This window comes from Spinacia oleracea, chromosome 3, assembly GCF_020520425.1.
Source record: "Spinacia oleracea cultivar Varoflay chromosome 3, BTI_SOV_V1, whole genome shotgun sequence".
Classification (NCBI taxonomy): Eukaryota; Viridiplantae; Streptophyta; class Magnoliopsida; order Caryophyllales; family Amaranthaceae; genus Spinacia; species Spinacia oleracea.
Genome location: NC_079489.1, coordinates 99,197,354 through 99,214,987, shown reverse-complemented (window position 1 = coordinate 99,214,987; position 17,634 = coordinate 99,197,354). Strand labels below are relative to the sequence as shown.

The window sequence follows — 17,634 nt, the reverse complement described above, 5'->3', positions numbered from 1 at the left end:
ACTTCCATTAGTTTCATACTCAATTAAAAATCTGGTCTATGCACAAATATGGCCAGTCAAGAATATCTCCAACGAAGCGGTTGATCACAATTACAAATCTGGTCTATGCACAAATATTCAGCAGTTGATCTCACCCAAGTCTTGCTCCTTAAGTAATTAGTTGTTTGAGGAAATGATACAGATATTTTGTACAAATTAAGACCCCAAGTAGCTACCTAAAAACTCATCCAACAATATCTGAACCAAACTAAATCTCTTGTCAAACCACTACCCTACATTGTTCATTACTTCATTTACAAACCTCAATTTTCCAACCAACAAAGGTGAAATCCTAACCATAGAATCAACAGAAACTCCAAGATAATATTTACAAGCTCACAAATCACATTGCACATTGCATACACTAAAAACAAAAAACGAGGGACTGTGCAAATATGAAGTTCGTCCGCATATATGCTTGTAAAAAAAATGGATGATAGCTAGCAAAAAAAATGGACTGTGCAAACCGGACCGCTTTAGACCGAACTTACGCCTAACTCTATTTTATTTTTTCTACAAAATACGATAAAAAGTAAACAAGTTAAGTAATTATTTATCGTTTTTTTAATAGGTCGATAAAATAAAATATCACATTATATAGTTATATTTCCAACATATTAAAGGAGGAATTTAACTTTTTAAATAGTTTATATTATATTTTTTTCAAGAAAAAACTCTTCTGGTCCAAAATCAAGTTTTAATGGGTTTTTGGCCGGGCCGGACCGGAGACAGGAATATAATACTCAGTATTTCTCAACTAGAAGACCAGACCGGAGACAAAAATAATCCTCCTTATTTCCATTTTTCCAGTCCGGATCGGTTTTTGCACACCCCTAGACCTTAATAATACAACTCCCTAACTTCATTAGTGAAATCGCTTTCTATAAGTGAGCGTTCCCGACCAGAAGTCAGGAATATTTCTAAGACACTGAGCATAGAAATTGAGCAACTTCAATCCACTCCATGTGAGTGTTTATGAACATGTATGAACAACAAAATCCTATCTAGTTTGAACTTTCACCGATGGAATCTACTTAGCAACATCTCGTCGGGAAGAGCAATCAAGACCCCCGAATCAACGGAAAGACTCACATTCAAAGTAAACAAAAACATTTGTTGAGCTCTCTTCTCTCTCATGGTGTGGTGTACGTTAAGGTTAACTTACTAACGTGCGCCAATCTTGAAAATGGCAAGGAAGAAGAAAACGCAGAAGCTTGAGATTGCTCAAGTTAATGAGGAAGCCTCTTCTCTTCTTCATCAAGAAGTTTCGAGGCCTAAGAACCAGAACCAACTCAGAAAACAAACACCCATTCCTGATGAACCTCGGGTTAGTGCGGGTCTGGTGACACCAGTTACGCTGCCTCATTCCGACCATGTGCTGCCGTCGATGGAACGTCTAGACAACTTTCAAGCTTACCAGGACTCGGCTGGTTGGTCGCAATCAATGCGCACTAATGTAAATCGACCGCCATCGCTGGTTGAAGCTCTGGAAGAGTTTTACGAAGATATCCATCGAATGGTGGTGGGAAAGGATAGGGTGGACCTCCTGGTGAGAAGTGTTAATGCTGCACTCCAGGAGATGCGCCATCAAAGTGAAGGAAATAATGCCCTTGGTCCAAGTATGCATTCTATGTTAAGTCTAATAAATGCGGTTCAGTATTAATTAACAAGTTAATAATTCAGTGAGATCAAGTGAGCTGAATGCCTAGCTAGAGGCCGCTTCAGTTCAAGTGGAATTAATGATATTAATCCACAGCTTACTCTTGACTGAACCCGTAGGGTCACACAAATAGTACGTAAACGGATCAAGTATTTAATGGCATTAAATACTCCATCTATGAATATTCGGAACCGACGGATCTTGGTTTCAGTGGGAGCTAAGATCGTCACAGGCAAGAAATGAATACTCCGGAAACGATGATATTGCCGGAAACGGAAATATGGATCGTATCGGAAATATGAATATTATCCAAGTCGTAGATGTTGCCGGAAACGGAAACATGGTACGTATCGGAAAATATTATTGGAAATGGAAATATTACCAGAATCGGAAATATTACCGGAAACGGAAATATTGTCAGAATCGGAAATATTGCCGGAATCGGAAAATAATTCCGGAAACGGAAATGTTAAATATTTGTTCGAAACGGAAATTAATTCCGGAATCGGAAATATTAAATATTGTTCGTATCGGAAATAGATTCCGGAAATGGAAATTTAATCGGAAGCGTATCGTACGAATTAGCATCGGACGAGGCTTGCCGGACGAAGGCCCAGCACGAAGCCGGGGCCATCGCCCAGCAAGCATGCGCGCCACAAGCCCAGCCAAGGCAGCGCCCAGGCCTACCGCAAGGCAGGCCCAGCGCGCGCCAAGGGCCACGGCTGCGTGGGCCGTGCTGCGCGGGCTGCTGCTCGCACGCGCATGGGCAGCCCTTGTGGCTGCCGTGTGTGTGTGAGTTTGTGCTCATGCGTGATTCCTGAATCTACAAGAGTCAGTGTATGATTAAATTTCTATTCCTAATTGGATAAATTAATTAAATAGAATTCATGTAGGATTCTAATTCCAATTAATTCGCATCCTACTAGGATTACGATTCCTTTTCCATAACTCTATAAATAAAAGCCTAGGGGTCATAATTTATACACAAGTTTAAAAGTATTCAAAAGTGAGTTTTTTGAGAGAAAATTAAAACACACATCTTGCTCAAAAGTGCCGAAATTTTCTAGTACCTTAAGGGCGATTCTAGTTGGTCAATCTTAAGGCGGATCCGGACGTGCTGTGGACTATCTACGGAGGGACGACACTTGGAGTCCTAAAAGACTTGTTCTTGTTCGGTTCGGGCGCAGCTAGGGAGGGCACGCAACAAAGAGTATGCGTCTAAATTATGCTATATGATTATGTGTAAATAATATGTTGTCCTGGGTTAATGGTTGTTTCCGCATGATCTATGTAATGTCATATGTATCATAACCTAACAGTGGTATCACGAGCCCCTTATTATTTTCATAATCTAAATTGCATGAACATGGTTAAATATTACAAATTTGCAAGAATTAAAAGGGGTGATTAATTTTCGTAATTGTTAATTAATTGCAAATTGCGTTTATTTAATTATATGTACGCAGTTTTTCGGCAGTTTCTTCATTACTCATCCGAATTGAGTGATTTTTGTGTCAATTCCGCATGTAAAAGGCATTCTAAAATTTTGACAAAAATAGTATTTTTCTGCCGAACCCAGAATTCTCAAATTCGAAGCCTAACTATGACTTTTCGAAGGTTTTAGTTTTTCGAATGCAAAATTTCGTAAATTTAAGATGTTAAATTAAATATTTGCTATTCCTGTTGATAAATCTTGAATTTTTGATTGACCTACTGCATATGTTTAACAAGTTTGAATGCCTAGTCTTGTTAATTATGCAATCTAATTTGTAATTATGATTAATTTGGTGAAAATTAGAATAATTTAGAATTAATTTGATTTTCATAATTAATTGTAATTTAATTAGAAACCTATGATTAAAAACCACCATAAAAATTGTAAATTTACGATAAATTTTAAATTTTTATGACCTAGACTTGAATCCATATCAATCGGAAATCAATTGGATAATAAATTTTCGATTTTTTCGCCCTAAAATTATGAAATTAATAATATTTATTAATTTGTCATTAATTTTAAATATAAATTTTAAATTTTTATGCAATTCGTTCAAATAACTTGCACGCACGAAGCAATGGACGCTTCGTGTTACCCTTAAGGGGTGTTGTATAATGCGGGCATGCGACGACGAGCAAGGGAGCTCGTCGCCCGTGCGGCTAGAATGCAATGAGCAAGGGCGTAGTGCACGAGCACAAGGCAGCAGCCCTGCCTTGTGTCGTGTGCCACGAGCAATGAACGAATGGGCGTGGGCGAAGGGCGAGCCAAGGCAGTCGCGTGTGGGCAGCAAGCGAGCTGCGCCACAACGCGCGCTGCCTCGCACAAGTGCGCGCAGCCTCGCGCGCAGCGAGCGCAAGCTCGCGTGCCACGAGCGCTGCGCCCAGCACTGCTCGCGCGCGCAGCGCGCGATGTCGCTCGCCCAGCGAGCGATGTCGCGCCCCAGCGAGCGATGGCTCGCGCGCGCAGCGCGCGATGTCGCTCGCCCAGCGAGCGATGTCGCGCCCCAGCGAGCGATGGCTCGCGCGCACAGCGAGCGAGCCAGCGCGCCCAGCGAGCGATCTCGCGCGCGCGCACTACGAGCGATAGCTCGCGTGCGATGGGGCGCTGTGCGGAGGCTTGCGATAGGACAGCAGCAGCTATGCGACGAGCGCATGGGCTGCGCGCACATGGCCAGCAATGGCTGTGTGCGTGCGGCCCATGGGCGTGCAACGCGTAGGGTGTTTGCGTTACGATTAGATCGTTTTGAATGTTTAATTTGAAAATTTCAGTTCACGTAATTTTAATTAATTTTTAAAATTAATAATTTGAATTAATTTCTTGGATTTTAATTTTGAATATTATAATTATAATAAATGGAATTTATTCTAATTATTTTACTAAAATTAAAATCATGAATTAATTTAAATGCGACTGAAATTAAATTAAACCTTTTGGATTCAATTATAAATTTATATGAGCTTTAAATTTTAATTAAATTTGTATGTTTCCGGTTAGACTAGAAATACAATTTTATGTTTAAAATTAGTAAAGCATATGAATTTATTGGTTTGAGTGGGAGCGCTTTTTAGTCATAAACTCTTGATTAGGTCTACAAATCCTTAAGGTTAAAACAACTCGATTAGAATTAATAAGGACTGAATAATTGGTAGATTATTGGTGCCCTTGATTAATTGCTGCAAATGTTTACGTGATGCATAATGTGTTTTACTAACCAGCTATGTGGGCCATTCATGATAATGAATGGGTGAATGGTATATATTGTATATGTACTGTTTTGCAGGTTATGAAGTGACTAGTATGGCCCAAATAGGATAGAAAATATGGTCTGCGTACCATTAATTTGAATGTAATTGGTCTAAAGTACCAAAGTTATTTTTCAATTCAAATATGGTCTGCGAACCATCAAATAGTTGTAATTAGTTATAGCTTATCCTATTTGAAGAAAATGGTGCCTCCCACGGAGATTTTCAAGACGGACTTTGAAGTCAAAGCTTCAAGATGAAGTCGGGTCATACTAGATCACAAATATCTTATGCATGTTTTAAGTTATTTATTGCTTTAAATATGTCTTAAAATGCATGAGATCAAAAGCTTGATTATGTTGCATGATTAAGGATTTTAGTTCACTTAAAATCTAACCAACATAGTAAGAGCCTTAAGTTCCAAACTTAAAAAAAATTGAGTTAAAAGGTGCCATGCCAAAATATACACTTGCTTGGATATCCTTTACATCAATCTAGTAATAGTTTTCGCTCAGCGAGGTGTTACTTATTGGTCCTAAAGGGGCAAGGTACACAAATAATTGTGAGTACATGTTAGTTTTGGTGAAACTCAACGATATAAGTAAGGAGTCCTTTTATGTCGTGGCAAATTCGATAGGTTTACCTAATAAGTTCTTAGACGTACCTATCAACCAAGAATAGTTTCTAGACTATTAGCAAAAGGCTTTTGCTTACCTAAGATGTTCTAGGATTAAGTCGACAAACTGTGCTTAGTTCTTCAATGATTTTAGGATCTTGGAATCATTTTATTCACACCTGCCGGAACACATAACTTGAATAAAATGCTTAATAAACATTGAATTATGCATGTATGCTAGAATTTAAGTTTATTAAGAGAAACTGTGAATGGTTATTTATTTGTTTATTCTTTTCAATTGTAGTTTTTAATATGGCAAACAACAATTCATTCAACATTCGATCAATTCTCGAAAAGGAGAAGTTGAACGGGAAAAACTTCCTTGACTGGCAAAGGAACTTGCAAATAGTTCTTATGCAGGAAGAAAAGGAGTATGTCCTAGATGAGGCGATGCCCGAAGCTCCTGGCGACGGGGTCACTCAGGCTGCCCTCAATCGTTGGATTGATGCCAACAAGGATGTGAAATGTCTAATGCTCGCCACCATGAGTGCGGATCTGCAGAAAACGTTCATCAACTCAGATGCTTTCACAATCATCAGTGAGTTGAAGAACATGTTCCAAGATCTGGCTCGAGTCGAAAGATTCGAGACTCATAGGCAAATTCTTGAGACCAAGCTTAAGAAAGGCGAGCCCGTAAGTCCACATGTTCTCAAAATGATTGGACTCATTGAGAATATGAGTCGGCTGGATCAGCAATTTTCTCAGGAAATGGCTATAGACACCATCCTCCATTCTCTTCATAGCGGGTATGATCAGTTCAAACTGAACTACAGTATGAATAGTCTGGACAAAACGCTCACTGAGCTTCACGGTATGCTGAAGACCGCTGAAAAGACGCTCAAAAGTGATAAGCAGGATGTGCTTATGGTGCGTGGGGGCAAGTTCAAGAAATCTGGAAAGAAGAGGAATGCTAAGAAAGGTGGCAACAAGGCCAGCCCAACTAAGCAAACTGGCGCCAAATCTGCAAAGAGGAAGGTCAGTCAACCCACTTCTGAATCCGAATGCTTCTACTGCAAGAAGAAGGGGCATTGGAAGAGAGATTGCTTGAAGCTAAAGGAAGATCAGAAGAACGGAACAGTCGTTCCATCTTCAGGTATTTTCTTTATAGACTGTATACTTGCTAATTCAACTTCTTGGGTATTAGATACAGGTTGTGGCTCACACTTATGTTCCAATCCACAGGGACTAAGAAGAAGTAGAAAGTTAAGCAAGGGAGAAGTCGACCTACGAGTGGGAAATGGAGCACGGATTGCTGCATTAGCCGTAGGAACTTACTATTTGTCGTTGCCCTCCGGGCTAGTTTTGGAACTGGAAGAATGTTTCCATGTTCCAAGTCTTACTAAAAACATCATTTCAGTTTCTTGCTTAGATGCTAAGGGATTTTCCTTTATAATAAAAGACAATAGTTGTTCGTTTTATTTTAAAGAGATGTTTTATGGATCTGCTAGATTAGTCAATGGACTTTATTTATTAGATCACGACAAACAAGTATATAACATAAATACCAAAAAGGCCAAAAAGGATGATTCAGATCTCACCTATCTGTGGCATTGTCGATTAGGCCATATAAACTTGAAACGCTTAGAAAGACTTCAAAGAGAAGGAATTCTAGAACCATTTGACTTAGAGGATTATGGTAAATGCGAATCATGTTTACTTGGCAAAATGACAAAGCAACCTTTCTCTAAAGTTGGAGAAAGAGCAAATGAACTATTGGGTTTAATCCATACAGATGTATGTGGACCAATGAGTACAAATGCTAGAGGTGGTTTCAGCTACTTTATCACTTTCACTGATGACTTCAGTAGGTATGGTTATGTCTACCTAATGAAGCATAAGTCTGAATCCTTTGACAAATTCAAGGAATTTCAGAGTGAAGTAGAGAATCAATTAGGCAAGAAGATTAAGGCACTGCGGTCTGATAGAGGCGGTGAATATCTGAGCTATGAATTTGATGACCATCTGAAAGAATGTGGAATTCTATCAGAATTGACTCCTCCTGGAACACCACAATGGAACGGTGTGTCAGAACGGAGGAACAGAACCTTGCTAGACATGGTCAGGTCAATGATGGGTCAGGCCGAACTTCCATTAGAATTTTGGGGACATGCACTAAATACAGCTGCACTCACTATAAATAGAGCTCCGTCTAAAGCTGTCGAAAAGACTCCATACGAATTATGGTTTGGAAAGCCTCCAAATGTGTCTTTTCTTAAGATTTGGGGATGTGAAGTATACGTCAAACGATTAATTTCAGACAAACTTCATCCAAAATCTGACAAATGTATCCTTGTGGGCTATCCAAAGGAAACAAAGGGGTATTACTTCTACAATACATCTGAGAACAAAGTGTTTGTTGCTCGAGATGGTGTCTTTTTGGAGAAGGATCACATTTCCAAAATGACAAGTGGGAGAAAAGTAGACCTCGAAGAAATTCGAGTCGAACAACAAACTCTAGAGAATGCTCAAGATGACATTCAGGATGAAACTCAGAGATCTTTAGAAGAATCTGGTGAGAATCATGGTCAATCTAGAAATGTTACCCCGCGTAGATCGCAAGGATATAGATCTCAACCGGAAAGGTACTTAGGTATTTTGACGAACGAGAGCTATGACGTTCTATTACTTGAAAGTGATGAACCTGCGACTTACAAGCAAGCTATGACGAGCCCTAGCTCCAAGCAGTGGCAAGAAGCCATGCAATCTGAATTAGACTCCATGTCTGAAAACCAAGTATGGGATTTGGTCGATTTGCCAGATGGCTACCAAGCCATTGGAAGCAAATGGGTTTTCAAACTGAAAAAGGACAAGGATGGGAAACTTGAAGTTTTCAAAGCTAGATTGGTTGCAAAAGGTTACAGGCAAGTCCACGGTGTGGATTACGATGAAACCTTTTCACCAGTTGCAATGCTAAAGTCTATTCGAATAATGTTAGCAATCGCTGCATATTACGATTACGAAATATGGCAGATGGATGTCAAAACTGCTTTCTTAAACGGCGTTTTAACAGAAACTGTGTTTATGACACGGCCTGAAGGTTTTGAGGATCCAAAGAATGCTAAAAAGGTATGCAAGCTAAAGAAGTCAATCTACGGATTGAAGCAGGCATCCAGGAGCTGGAATATACGTTTTGATGAAGCAGTCAGTGACTTTGGTTTCATCAAGAACGCAGACGAATCTTGTGTATACAAGAAGGTCAGTGGGAGCAAAATTGCTTTCCTAGTATTATATGTCGACGACATATTGCTTATCGGAAATGACATTCCTATGTTGAACTCTGTCAAGATTTGGCTTGGGAAATGTTTTTCGATGAAGGATCTAGGAGAAGCACAGTACATATTGGGCATCAAGATTTACAGAGATAGATCTAAAAAGATGATTGGACTTAGTCAAAGCACTTATATCAATAAGGTGCTTGATAGGTTCAAGATGGCGGACTCCAAGCGAGGCTACCTACCCATGTCTCATGGAATGACTCTAAGCAAGACTCAGTGCCCAAAAACACTTGATGAGCGTAGACGAATGAATGGGATTCCATATGCATCATTGATTGGTTCAATAATGTATGCTATGATATGTACACGCCCGGATGTTGCGTACGCACTCAGTGCTACGAGCAGATACCAGTCAGACCCAGGAGAGGCGCATTGGACTGCTGCCAAGAACATTCTGAAGTACCTGAAAAGGCACAAAGATGACTTCCTGGTCTATGGTGGAGATGATGAATTAATTGTTAAAGGCTATACGGACGCAAGTTTCCAAACCGACAAAGATGATTTCAGATCACAGTCTGGGTTTGTCTTCTGCCTCAACAGAGGAGCAGTAAGCTGGAAAAGTGCTAAGCAAAGCACCATTGCGGATTCTACAACTGAAGCGGAGTACATTGCTGCACATGAAGCAGCAAAGGAAGCTATATGGCTAAGGAAGTTCATAGGAGAACTTGGTGTAGTCCCCTCCATTAAAGGACCAATAGCCCTGTATTGTGATAATAACGGAGCTATTGCACAGGCAAAAGAGCCTAGACACCACCAGAGAGTCAAGCATGTACTTCGTAGATTTCACCTTCTACGAGAGTTCGTTGAAAGAAAAGAAGTCGAGATAAGCAAAATTGGAACTGATGACAACATATCAGATCCATTAACTAAACCTCTGCCGCAAGCGAAGCACAACTCGCACACTGCAGCTATGGGAATCAAGCATATTGGAGAATGGCTTTGATGTCTCTGTTTAATGTTTTAAAGTTTTAGAGTTTAAATCTTTGTAAAACATTATTGGTTAATCATTCACAATAAATGAAAGAAATTCATTTTTCCATTTAATTTGTGGTTTATTAAATGATGAGTCCCTTCAACTTGACAATATATTCAAGATAGACTGTCAGGACCAGTCCTGTGACTAAGAAATGTCTATCAAGTGAACTTGAATGTCAAAGGTTGAAAATGGTCCCTAATCGGAGTTTTCTATAAAATTGGACGCATAGAAAACGTTAGACGATTAGAGTGCAAGATGACTAGTAGTTCTGTTTCTTGAACTATGTGGACATGGCAATGTCATAATCATTTGCATAGATACTTACTTTGGGAAGACTAGTATCGGACAAGACCTATGAAACTTTACTGTAAGAGATGAAAGTCTGTCATAAGTAAATTTCATTAAATTATTAGACACTAAATCCTCAATACCTGAGTGATTTGAGATTACTTGTTTGAGAACTGGTTGCTTTGACGTTGACCAACCGTCGCACCGTAAAAGGAGGCTATAAAGGCAACGCTCAGGTAATCACCTATCAAACGAAGTCTAATCTCAAGATCGCAAGATTGGGATTGTCCTCCCATAAATCGGGATGAGATGCTTAAAAGTTGTACAAGGCCACTCGGAGAGCTAGAAACTGTGAAATGCATGGCCGTGCTCGGATGAATCATAGGCTATGATTATCTGTTTATTTGATCAGTTGAACTCTGAAACCGAGGAACACCTCTGGACATAATAAGGATGACAACTCTTACCTTATGTTCAAGAGCAAGCATCGAGCGACAAAGGAATTAGGAAATGCACACTTGTCCCTAAGGACAAGTGGGAGACTGAAGGAAATAATGCCCTTGGTCCAAGTATGCATTCTATGTTAAGTCTAATAAATGCGGTTCAGTATTAATTAACAAGTTAATAATTCAGTGAGATCAAGTGAGCTGAATGCCTAGCTAGAGGCCGCTTCAGTTCAAGTGGAATTAATGATATTAATCCACAGCTTACTCTTGACTGAACCCGTAGGGTCACACAAATAGTACGTAAACGGATCAAGTATTTAATGGCATTAAATACTCCATCTATGAATATTCGGAACCGACGGATCTTGGTTTCAGTGGGAGCTAAGATCGTCACAGGCAAGAAATGAATACTCCGGAAACGATGATATTGCCGGAAACGGAAATATGGATCGTATCGGAAATATGAATATTATCCAAGTCGTAGATGTTGCCGGAAACGGAAACATGGTACGTATCGGAAAATATTATTGGAAATGGAAATATTACCAGAATCGGAAATATTACCGGAAACGGAAATATTGTCAGAATCGGAAATATTGCCGGAATCGGAAAATAATTCCGGAAACGGAAATGTTAAATATTTGTTCGAAACGGAAATTAATTCCGGAATCGGAAATATTAAATATTGTTCGTATCGGAAATAGATTCCGGAAATGGAAATTTAATCGGAAGCGTATCGTACGAATTAGCATCGGACGAGGCTTGCCGGACGAAGGCCCAGCACGAAGCCGGGGCCATCGCCCAGCAAGCATGCGCGCCACAAGCCCAGCCAAGGCAGCGCCCAGGCCTACCGCAAGGCAGGCCCAGCGCGCACCAAGGGCCACGGCTGCGTGGGCCGTGCTGCGCGGGCTGCTGCTCGCACGCGCATGGGCAGCCCTTGTGGCTGCCGTGTGTGTGTGAGTTTGTGCTCATGCGTGATTCCTGAATCTACAAGAGTCAGTGTATGATTAAATTTCTATTCCTAATTGGATAAATTAATTAAATAGAATTCATGTAGGATTCTAATTCCAATTAATTCGCATCCTACTAGGATTACGATTCCTTTTCCATAACTCTATAAATAAAGGCCTAGGGGTCATAATTTATACACAAGTTTAAAAGTATTCAAAAGTGAGTTTTTTGAGAGAAAATTAAAACACACATCTTGCTCAAAAGTGCCGAAATTTTCTAGTACCTTAAGGGCGATTCTAGTTGGTCAATCTTAAGGCGGATCCGGACGTGCTGTGGACTATCTACGGAGGGACGACACTTGGAGTCCTAAAAGACTTGTTCTTGTTCGGTTCGGGCGCAGCTAGGGAGGGCACGCAACAAAGAGTATGCGTCTAAATTATGCTATATGATTATGTGTAAATAATATGTTGTCCTGGGTTAATGGTTGTTTCCGCATGATCTATGTAATGTCATATGTATCATAACCTAACACAAAGTGTGATGAAGGAGAACCCAGGTGTAGATCCAGCCCAGAAAACCGAGGATGTTCGTACAGAAACAGAGTGTGAGATGAATGGTGCGCAGCCAGCTCAACGGCGACTAGATATGGAATCAAAACCATGGGTGAGTCTATTCAAAGGTAGTACACTCCCTTCTAAAGGTTTTGCGTTGAATTTTATTGCTCCCACATTCTGTGATGGTAAACCCATAGATGTACTTGATAAGCATGAGATTCAAAAAATGAATGATCTATGGGGAAATGCAGTTGTCATGTATGTAGTTGGGGAAAAACCTTCGATTGGTGCTATTTTGAGATTCATTGCAAAAGAATGGCACCAAGTTGGTAAACCTCAGATTTTCCTCCATGGTGAGGGCTATTTTGTAATCAGATTCCAGTCAAAGAAGGATAAGGAATCAGTGCTGGTGGCTGGTCCTCATATGTTCTTTGGCAAACCTATGATTGTTAAACCTTGGACAGCAAGTTTTAAGTTCCAGGAGGAAATATTGAGGGTAGTTCCAGTGTGGGTTAGGTTGCCTAACTTACCACTGAGCTGTTGGGGGGGTGATTCATTGAGCAGAATAGGGAGTTTGCTTGGAGATCCTCTATATGCTGATGAATGGACTTCTAAACAGCAAAGAATTTCATTTGCTCGAATTCTCATTGAGGTGGATGTAACTGGTGACTTGCCTAAATCTGTGCAGATTCAGGACCCTATGGGTAACATTGTTAAACAGGTGGTTGAGTTTGAATGGCTACCACCTTATTGCCAGAAGTGTAAGATTGTGGGGCATGACTGTACTCAGACAAGAGTCAATACCACAAGATTTAGGCCAGCTGATGTTCAGAGAAAGAAGGTTGTGAAGGTGTGGAAACCTAAAGTAGTGCAGCCAACTGTTGAACCAAAAACTACTGATGAGTTGACTGCTAATGATGCTGTTCAAGAGGATGATGGGGAGAATGGAGAGTTATCTGTTTATGATAAGCCTTTTACTCCAATTGCTCCAGTGCTTGATGAAGGGTGGAGAGTTGTTTCAAGGAGAAGAAGAGATATTAGAACTCCAGCTCAGACTGTGGGGCTTGCTGAGGTCCAGTTGAATGGGGAGGAATTGGTTGTTGGTAGTGAGGGAGTGGAATTCCCAACTGATCCACCATGATCATTAGTACCTGGAATGTGAGGGGATTGAATGATCCCATTAAAGTAGTTGAAATAAAGAAGTTTTTAGCTAGTAATAACATTAGTGTTGTAGCTTTGTTAGAAACTAAATTTCAGGAGAAGAATAGTTGTCAAAACCAGAAGAAAATAGGGGTTGGGTGGCAGTGGATTATGAATTATGAGCACTCTTCTAGGGGAAGGATATGGATTGGTTGGAAGCATGCCTTGGTGTCAGTTCAGCTTATCCAAAAAAATGAATTTTGTGTTCACTGTCATGTTACTACAAAGAATGGCTTGTTTGATACTATCTTTTCAGCTGTGTATGGTTTGCATTCTGTTGATGCTAGAAGACCTATGTGGAGAGAGATAACTACTTTCAGTAGTACTGTTAATTGTCCTTGACTTGTCATGGGGGATTTCAATGCAGTTTTATTAGCTGCTGATAGGGTAAATGGCAATGCAGTTACAGAAGGAGAAACTAAGGATTTTGATAGCTGTATGGATGCTGCAGGGTTGGCTGAGCTTAAGAGTTGTGGGAGTTACTATTCTTGGAGCAATAAGGGGCAAGGTAACTTGAGAATCTGTTCCAGAATAGATAGGGCCATTGCTAATGCATTGTGGCATTCTAAGTTTGTTGATGCTGTGGTGGATTATTTACCTCCAGGAATATCTGATCACTCACCTCTGGTTATGTCTTGTAATATTCAACTGGGAGGAGGGAGTAGACCCTTTAAATTTTTTAACTATATGGCTGATCATGTTCTGTTTCTTGATGTGGTTAAAAAGGGATGGGATGTGTCCTGTCCAAGGGGTGGATCCATGTTCAAGTTTGGACTAAGCTGAAAGCAGTAAAGCAAGGATTGAAGGAGCTACATCATAAAGATTTTGCTAAGCTTGATGAGAGAATTGAGGGGTTAAGGGCTGATTTGGGTCAAATTCAGATTCAGTTAGCTTCTTGCCCTACTGATAGCAATGTGCAACAAAGTGAGAGGGATTGTAGTGAGACTCTTAAGAAGTTCTTGCATATTCAGGAGAGTGCATATAGACAGAAAGCAAGAATTCAGTGGTTGCAAGTAGGAGATTCTAATTCTAAGTTCTTTTTCAGTGCAATGAAGGAGAGGATAGCTAGGAATAGCATTGATATTTTGTATGATGATTCTGGGAAGAAACTTAGCACTACTCAGGAAATTCAGGAAGAACTTAGCTCTTTCTATAAGAAGTTGATTGGTACTGCAGCTAGCTCCTTGATGGGTGTGGATGCTGGAGTGGTTAGGAAAGGGAAGCAGCTTTCTGCTGCTGATGCAGAAATGTTGGTGGTTCCTGTTTCAGATGCAGAAATTGATGCAGCTATCAAAGGTATTGATATCAATAAAGCCCCTGGGCTTGATGGTTTCAATAGCTTGTTCTTTCTTAAAGCTTGGGAGATTGTTAATTATAAATATATAGATACCTATCTACGCATCTATGCGTGCATACTAGATAAAACGACGTCGTTTCTAGATTAAAGACCACCTCCATCATAATATCACCCATAAATTCAGCATATACCCATTTTCTCTCTCCTCTAACCTCTCACCATCTTCTCTCTCATCAACTCCATTTTCTCTCTCCATTTTTTTTACTGATATGGCAAATCACCGGCGGCGCCACCACCACCTCCATCATAATATCACCAGCTACATTGATTTTCTCGGTGGTTTCTCCAAGCAATTACCTCCATCGTCGGCGTTATGTTTCTCTGTTTCTTCGTCCTTTCCTTTTTCGCTCCTCGTCCTTCTCGCCTCCTTCACCGTGGTCGCACTCGCAGCTAGCTCATCCTCCTCATCTGTAATCTCTATTTCTCTCTCCTTCTCCGAAACTGCGATTGCAATTTGTTGAGTTTTTGCTAAAATTAATTAGTGGTTTTTGTAATTATTTGTCGAAGTCTGGATCTCTTCCGTTCCGGTTAGAACATTTGTTGCTCTCTCGATCTTTTCAGAGAGCAAGGAACACAAGATTGACGACGCTGAGCTAACGAATATGATTTGATATTGATTTAGGTCAGATGTTCTTGAGCTTCTGGAGCTGATTCATCGTCGGCGATTTATAAATCTCATAGATGCGTGAATTACCTCAGGAAGCACAATTTTAGTTTTGTAAAGAAGCCAAAAAAGATGATGCAGAGGATGCAATGATCTAATTTTGTGTTCAGTTGCTTTATGGTTCGTGCTCAAGTACACATGGTACATTTCATCCCTTTGTGTTTTCATTTCCTTTTCATTACTATTGTAATGTGGCTAATAGAAGAAAAAAATGTGGATTGTCCTTTTTTATGGTTTGTGCCTGTCAGAAATTGTTGAATGGTAATTGTCATGTACTCTATGAATTTTGATATTAACAAATGTTACAATAACATAATATATCTCGGTTAATGTTCACGAATAAGAACCTTTTTTGTGTGATGTTCAATTTCTCAGAACTTATGTTCAACTTATAAAGAATCATGTTCAAATAAATTCAAATTGTAAAATTAATATATGTTCAATATTTTGTGTTATGTTCAGTTTCTCAACTCTCGTGTTCAACTTATAAAGAATCACGTTCGACTAAATTCAACTTATAAAAGTCATGTTCACAAATAATAACATTTTTGTGTGATGTTGAGTTTTTCAACTCTCGTGTTCAACTTATAAAGAATCATGTTCAATTTTACGCAAAATATGATACCGAATAGTTCTTCGATCGTCATCGTCGCTGTTTTTTTGCGTAATTATCTTGCTCCCAATTTTAACCTTTAAAGATTAAATTAAGCTCTTATTTTTATAAATTCTAATTTGATTTTTCGAGGGTAATTTTAGTTAGGTTTGGTCTATTCCTGTTAGTTTCCAGTATCTTTCATCTCCTTGCTTGTGGTGACAATCATATAGATATATTATTGATCTATTGATAGCCTGGGAAATGCACTTAATGAGCGGATAGCTTTCTGTACACTGTCGATTGAATGCTGCTAATCGCTAACTCTTCAAATTAAGATTTTATTTGATTTAAAATTTTCATGTTCAAATTAATATTGTCGATGAAATAAATAATAACACTTTTGAGTGATGTTCAATTTTTTAACTCTCTTGTTCAACCTATAAAGAATCATGTTCAACTAATAAAACGATATGTTCAATACTTACTAATATATTTTCTATACTGTTGTGTGATGTTCAGTTTCTCAAGTCTCATGTTCAACTTATAAAGAATTAATTATGAGTTTGTTAGGATTGTTGTTATTGGTGGTTGTACTTGTGGTAATTATTGCTGAATATTAAATATGAGTTTGTTGTGTTCAATTTATAATTTATCATCTTTAACTTATAAAAGATGATGTTCACAAATAATAACACTTTTGTGCGATGTTCAGTTTTTCAACTGTCGTGTTCAATTCATAAAGAATCAGGTTTTATTTACACAAAATCATGTTCAACTAAATTTAACTTATAAAATTAATATATGTTCAATATTTTTGTGTGATGTTCAGTTTCTTAAGTCTCATGTTCAACTTATAAAGAATTATGTACAACTAAATTTAACCTATAAAACTAGTATGATATTTTCAAAAGCATTTTTTATGTAGGTGCTCAGTATTCTTTAATAATGTTCAGATTTTATAAGCAGATTTTCATTATTCTTTACTAAAAGATCAAAAGTGGCATTGTCTAAAAATTTCCATGTTCAGTTTATAATTCATCATGTTCAACTTATAGAAGATGATAGTTCACAAATAAGAACATTTTTGTGTGATGTTCAGTTTCTCAAGTCTCATGTTCAATTTATAAAGAATCATGTTCAACTAAATTCAACTTATAAAACTATGATATATTCATAAATAAAAAACACTTTTGTGTGATGTTCAGTTTCTCAAGTCTTATATTCACCTTAAACAGAATAATGTTCAACTAAAAACATTATGATTTTCTTGCAGGAAGGTAAATGTTAATAAGAATGCGGCAACGAAAGAAAAAAAAATTGATTTAGAAATGGAAGATATGGTATGAAGAGATGTTGTAAGAATTGAAGAAGAATTGAAGGCAGAAGCAACAAGAAAAGAATCTGGAAATAAGGTCGCAGATAGAAAGAGAAAAGAGACCGATGTACATAAAAAGTGAAAGCCGAAAGGAAGGAAGCAGAAAAATTAGAAGCATATAGAAAGAGAAAATTGGAAGTAGAAGTAAATAAATGAAATGTTCATTTTTTAAACATGAATGTTCATTTGTGTGTTTTTTATGTGTGCTTCTTGTGTCTTACTCAAATGTTCAAATTTTTTTTTAGGAAAACAAGTGTGATAAAAAAGTTTTTTTAAAAGAAAAATTCAAAAAAAAAAAAAAAGAAAAAGAGGACACTGAATAATGGACTAAAAAAAGA

General features: G+C 38.7%; 1 protein-coding gene and 1 long non-coding RNA gene across 3 annotated transcripts; both read left to right on the top strand.

Moving 5' to 3' along the window:
* Positions 1–13,653: 13,653 nt before the first annotated feature.
* Positions 13,654–14,750, top strand: LOC110783445 (uncharacterized). The gene is made up of 2 exons (XM_021987786.1): positions 13,654–13,942; positions 14,032–14,750. The coding sequence occupies exons 1-2, from the start codon at positions 13,654–13,656 to the stop codon at positions 14,748–14,750; spliced, it is 1,008 nt and encodes a 335-aa protein (XP_021843478.1).
* A 38-nt stretch (positions 14,751–14,788) lies between these two features.
* Positions 14,789–17,489, top strand: LOC130469206 (uncharacterized). 2 transcript variants are annotated; one of them, XR_008929607.1, is made up of 3 exons: positions 14,789–15,072; positions 15,290–15,467; positions 17,195–17,489. It is a non-coding gene; the product is annotated as an uncharacterized lncRNA (long non-coding RNA). The 2 variants fall into 2 exon arrangements; XR_008929608.1 differs by having other exon boundaries at positions 15,285–15,467.
* Positions 17,490–17,634: the final 145 nt, after the last annotated feature.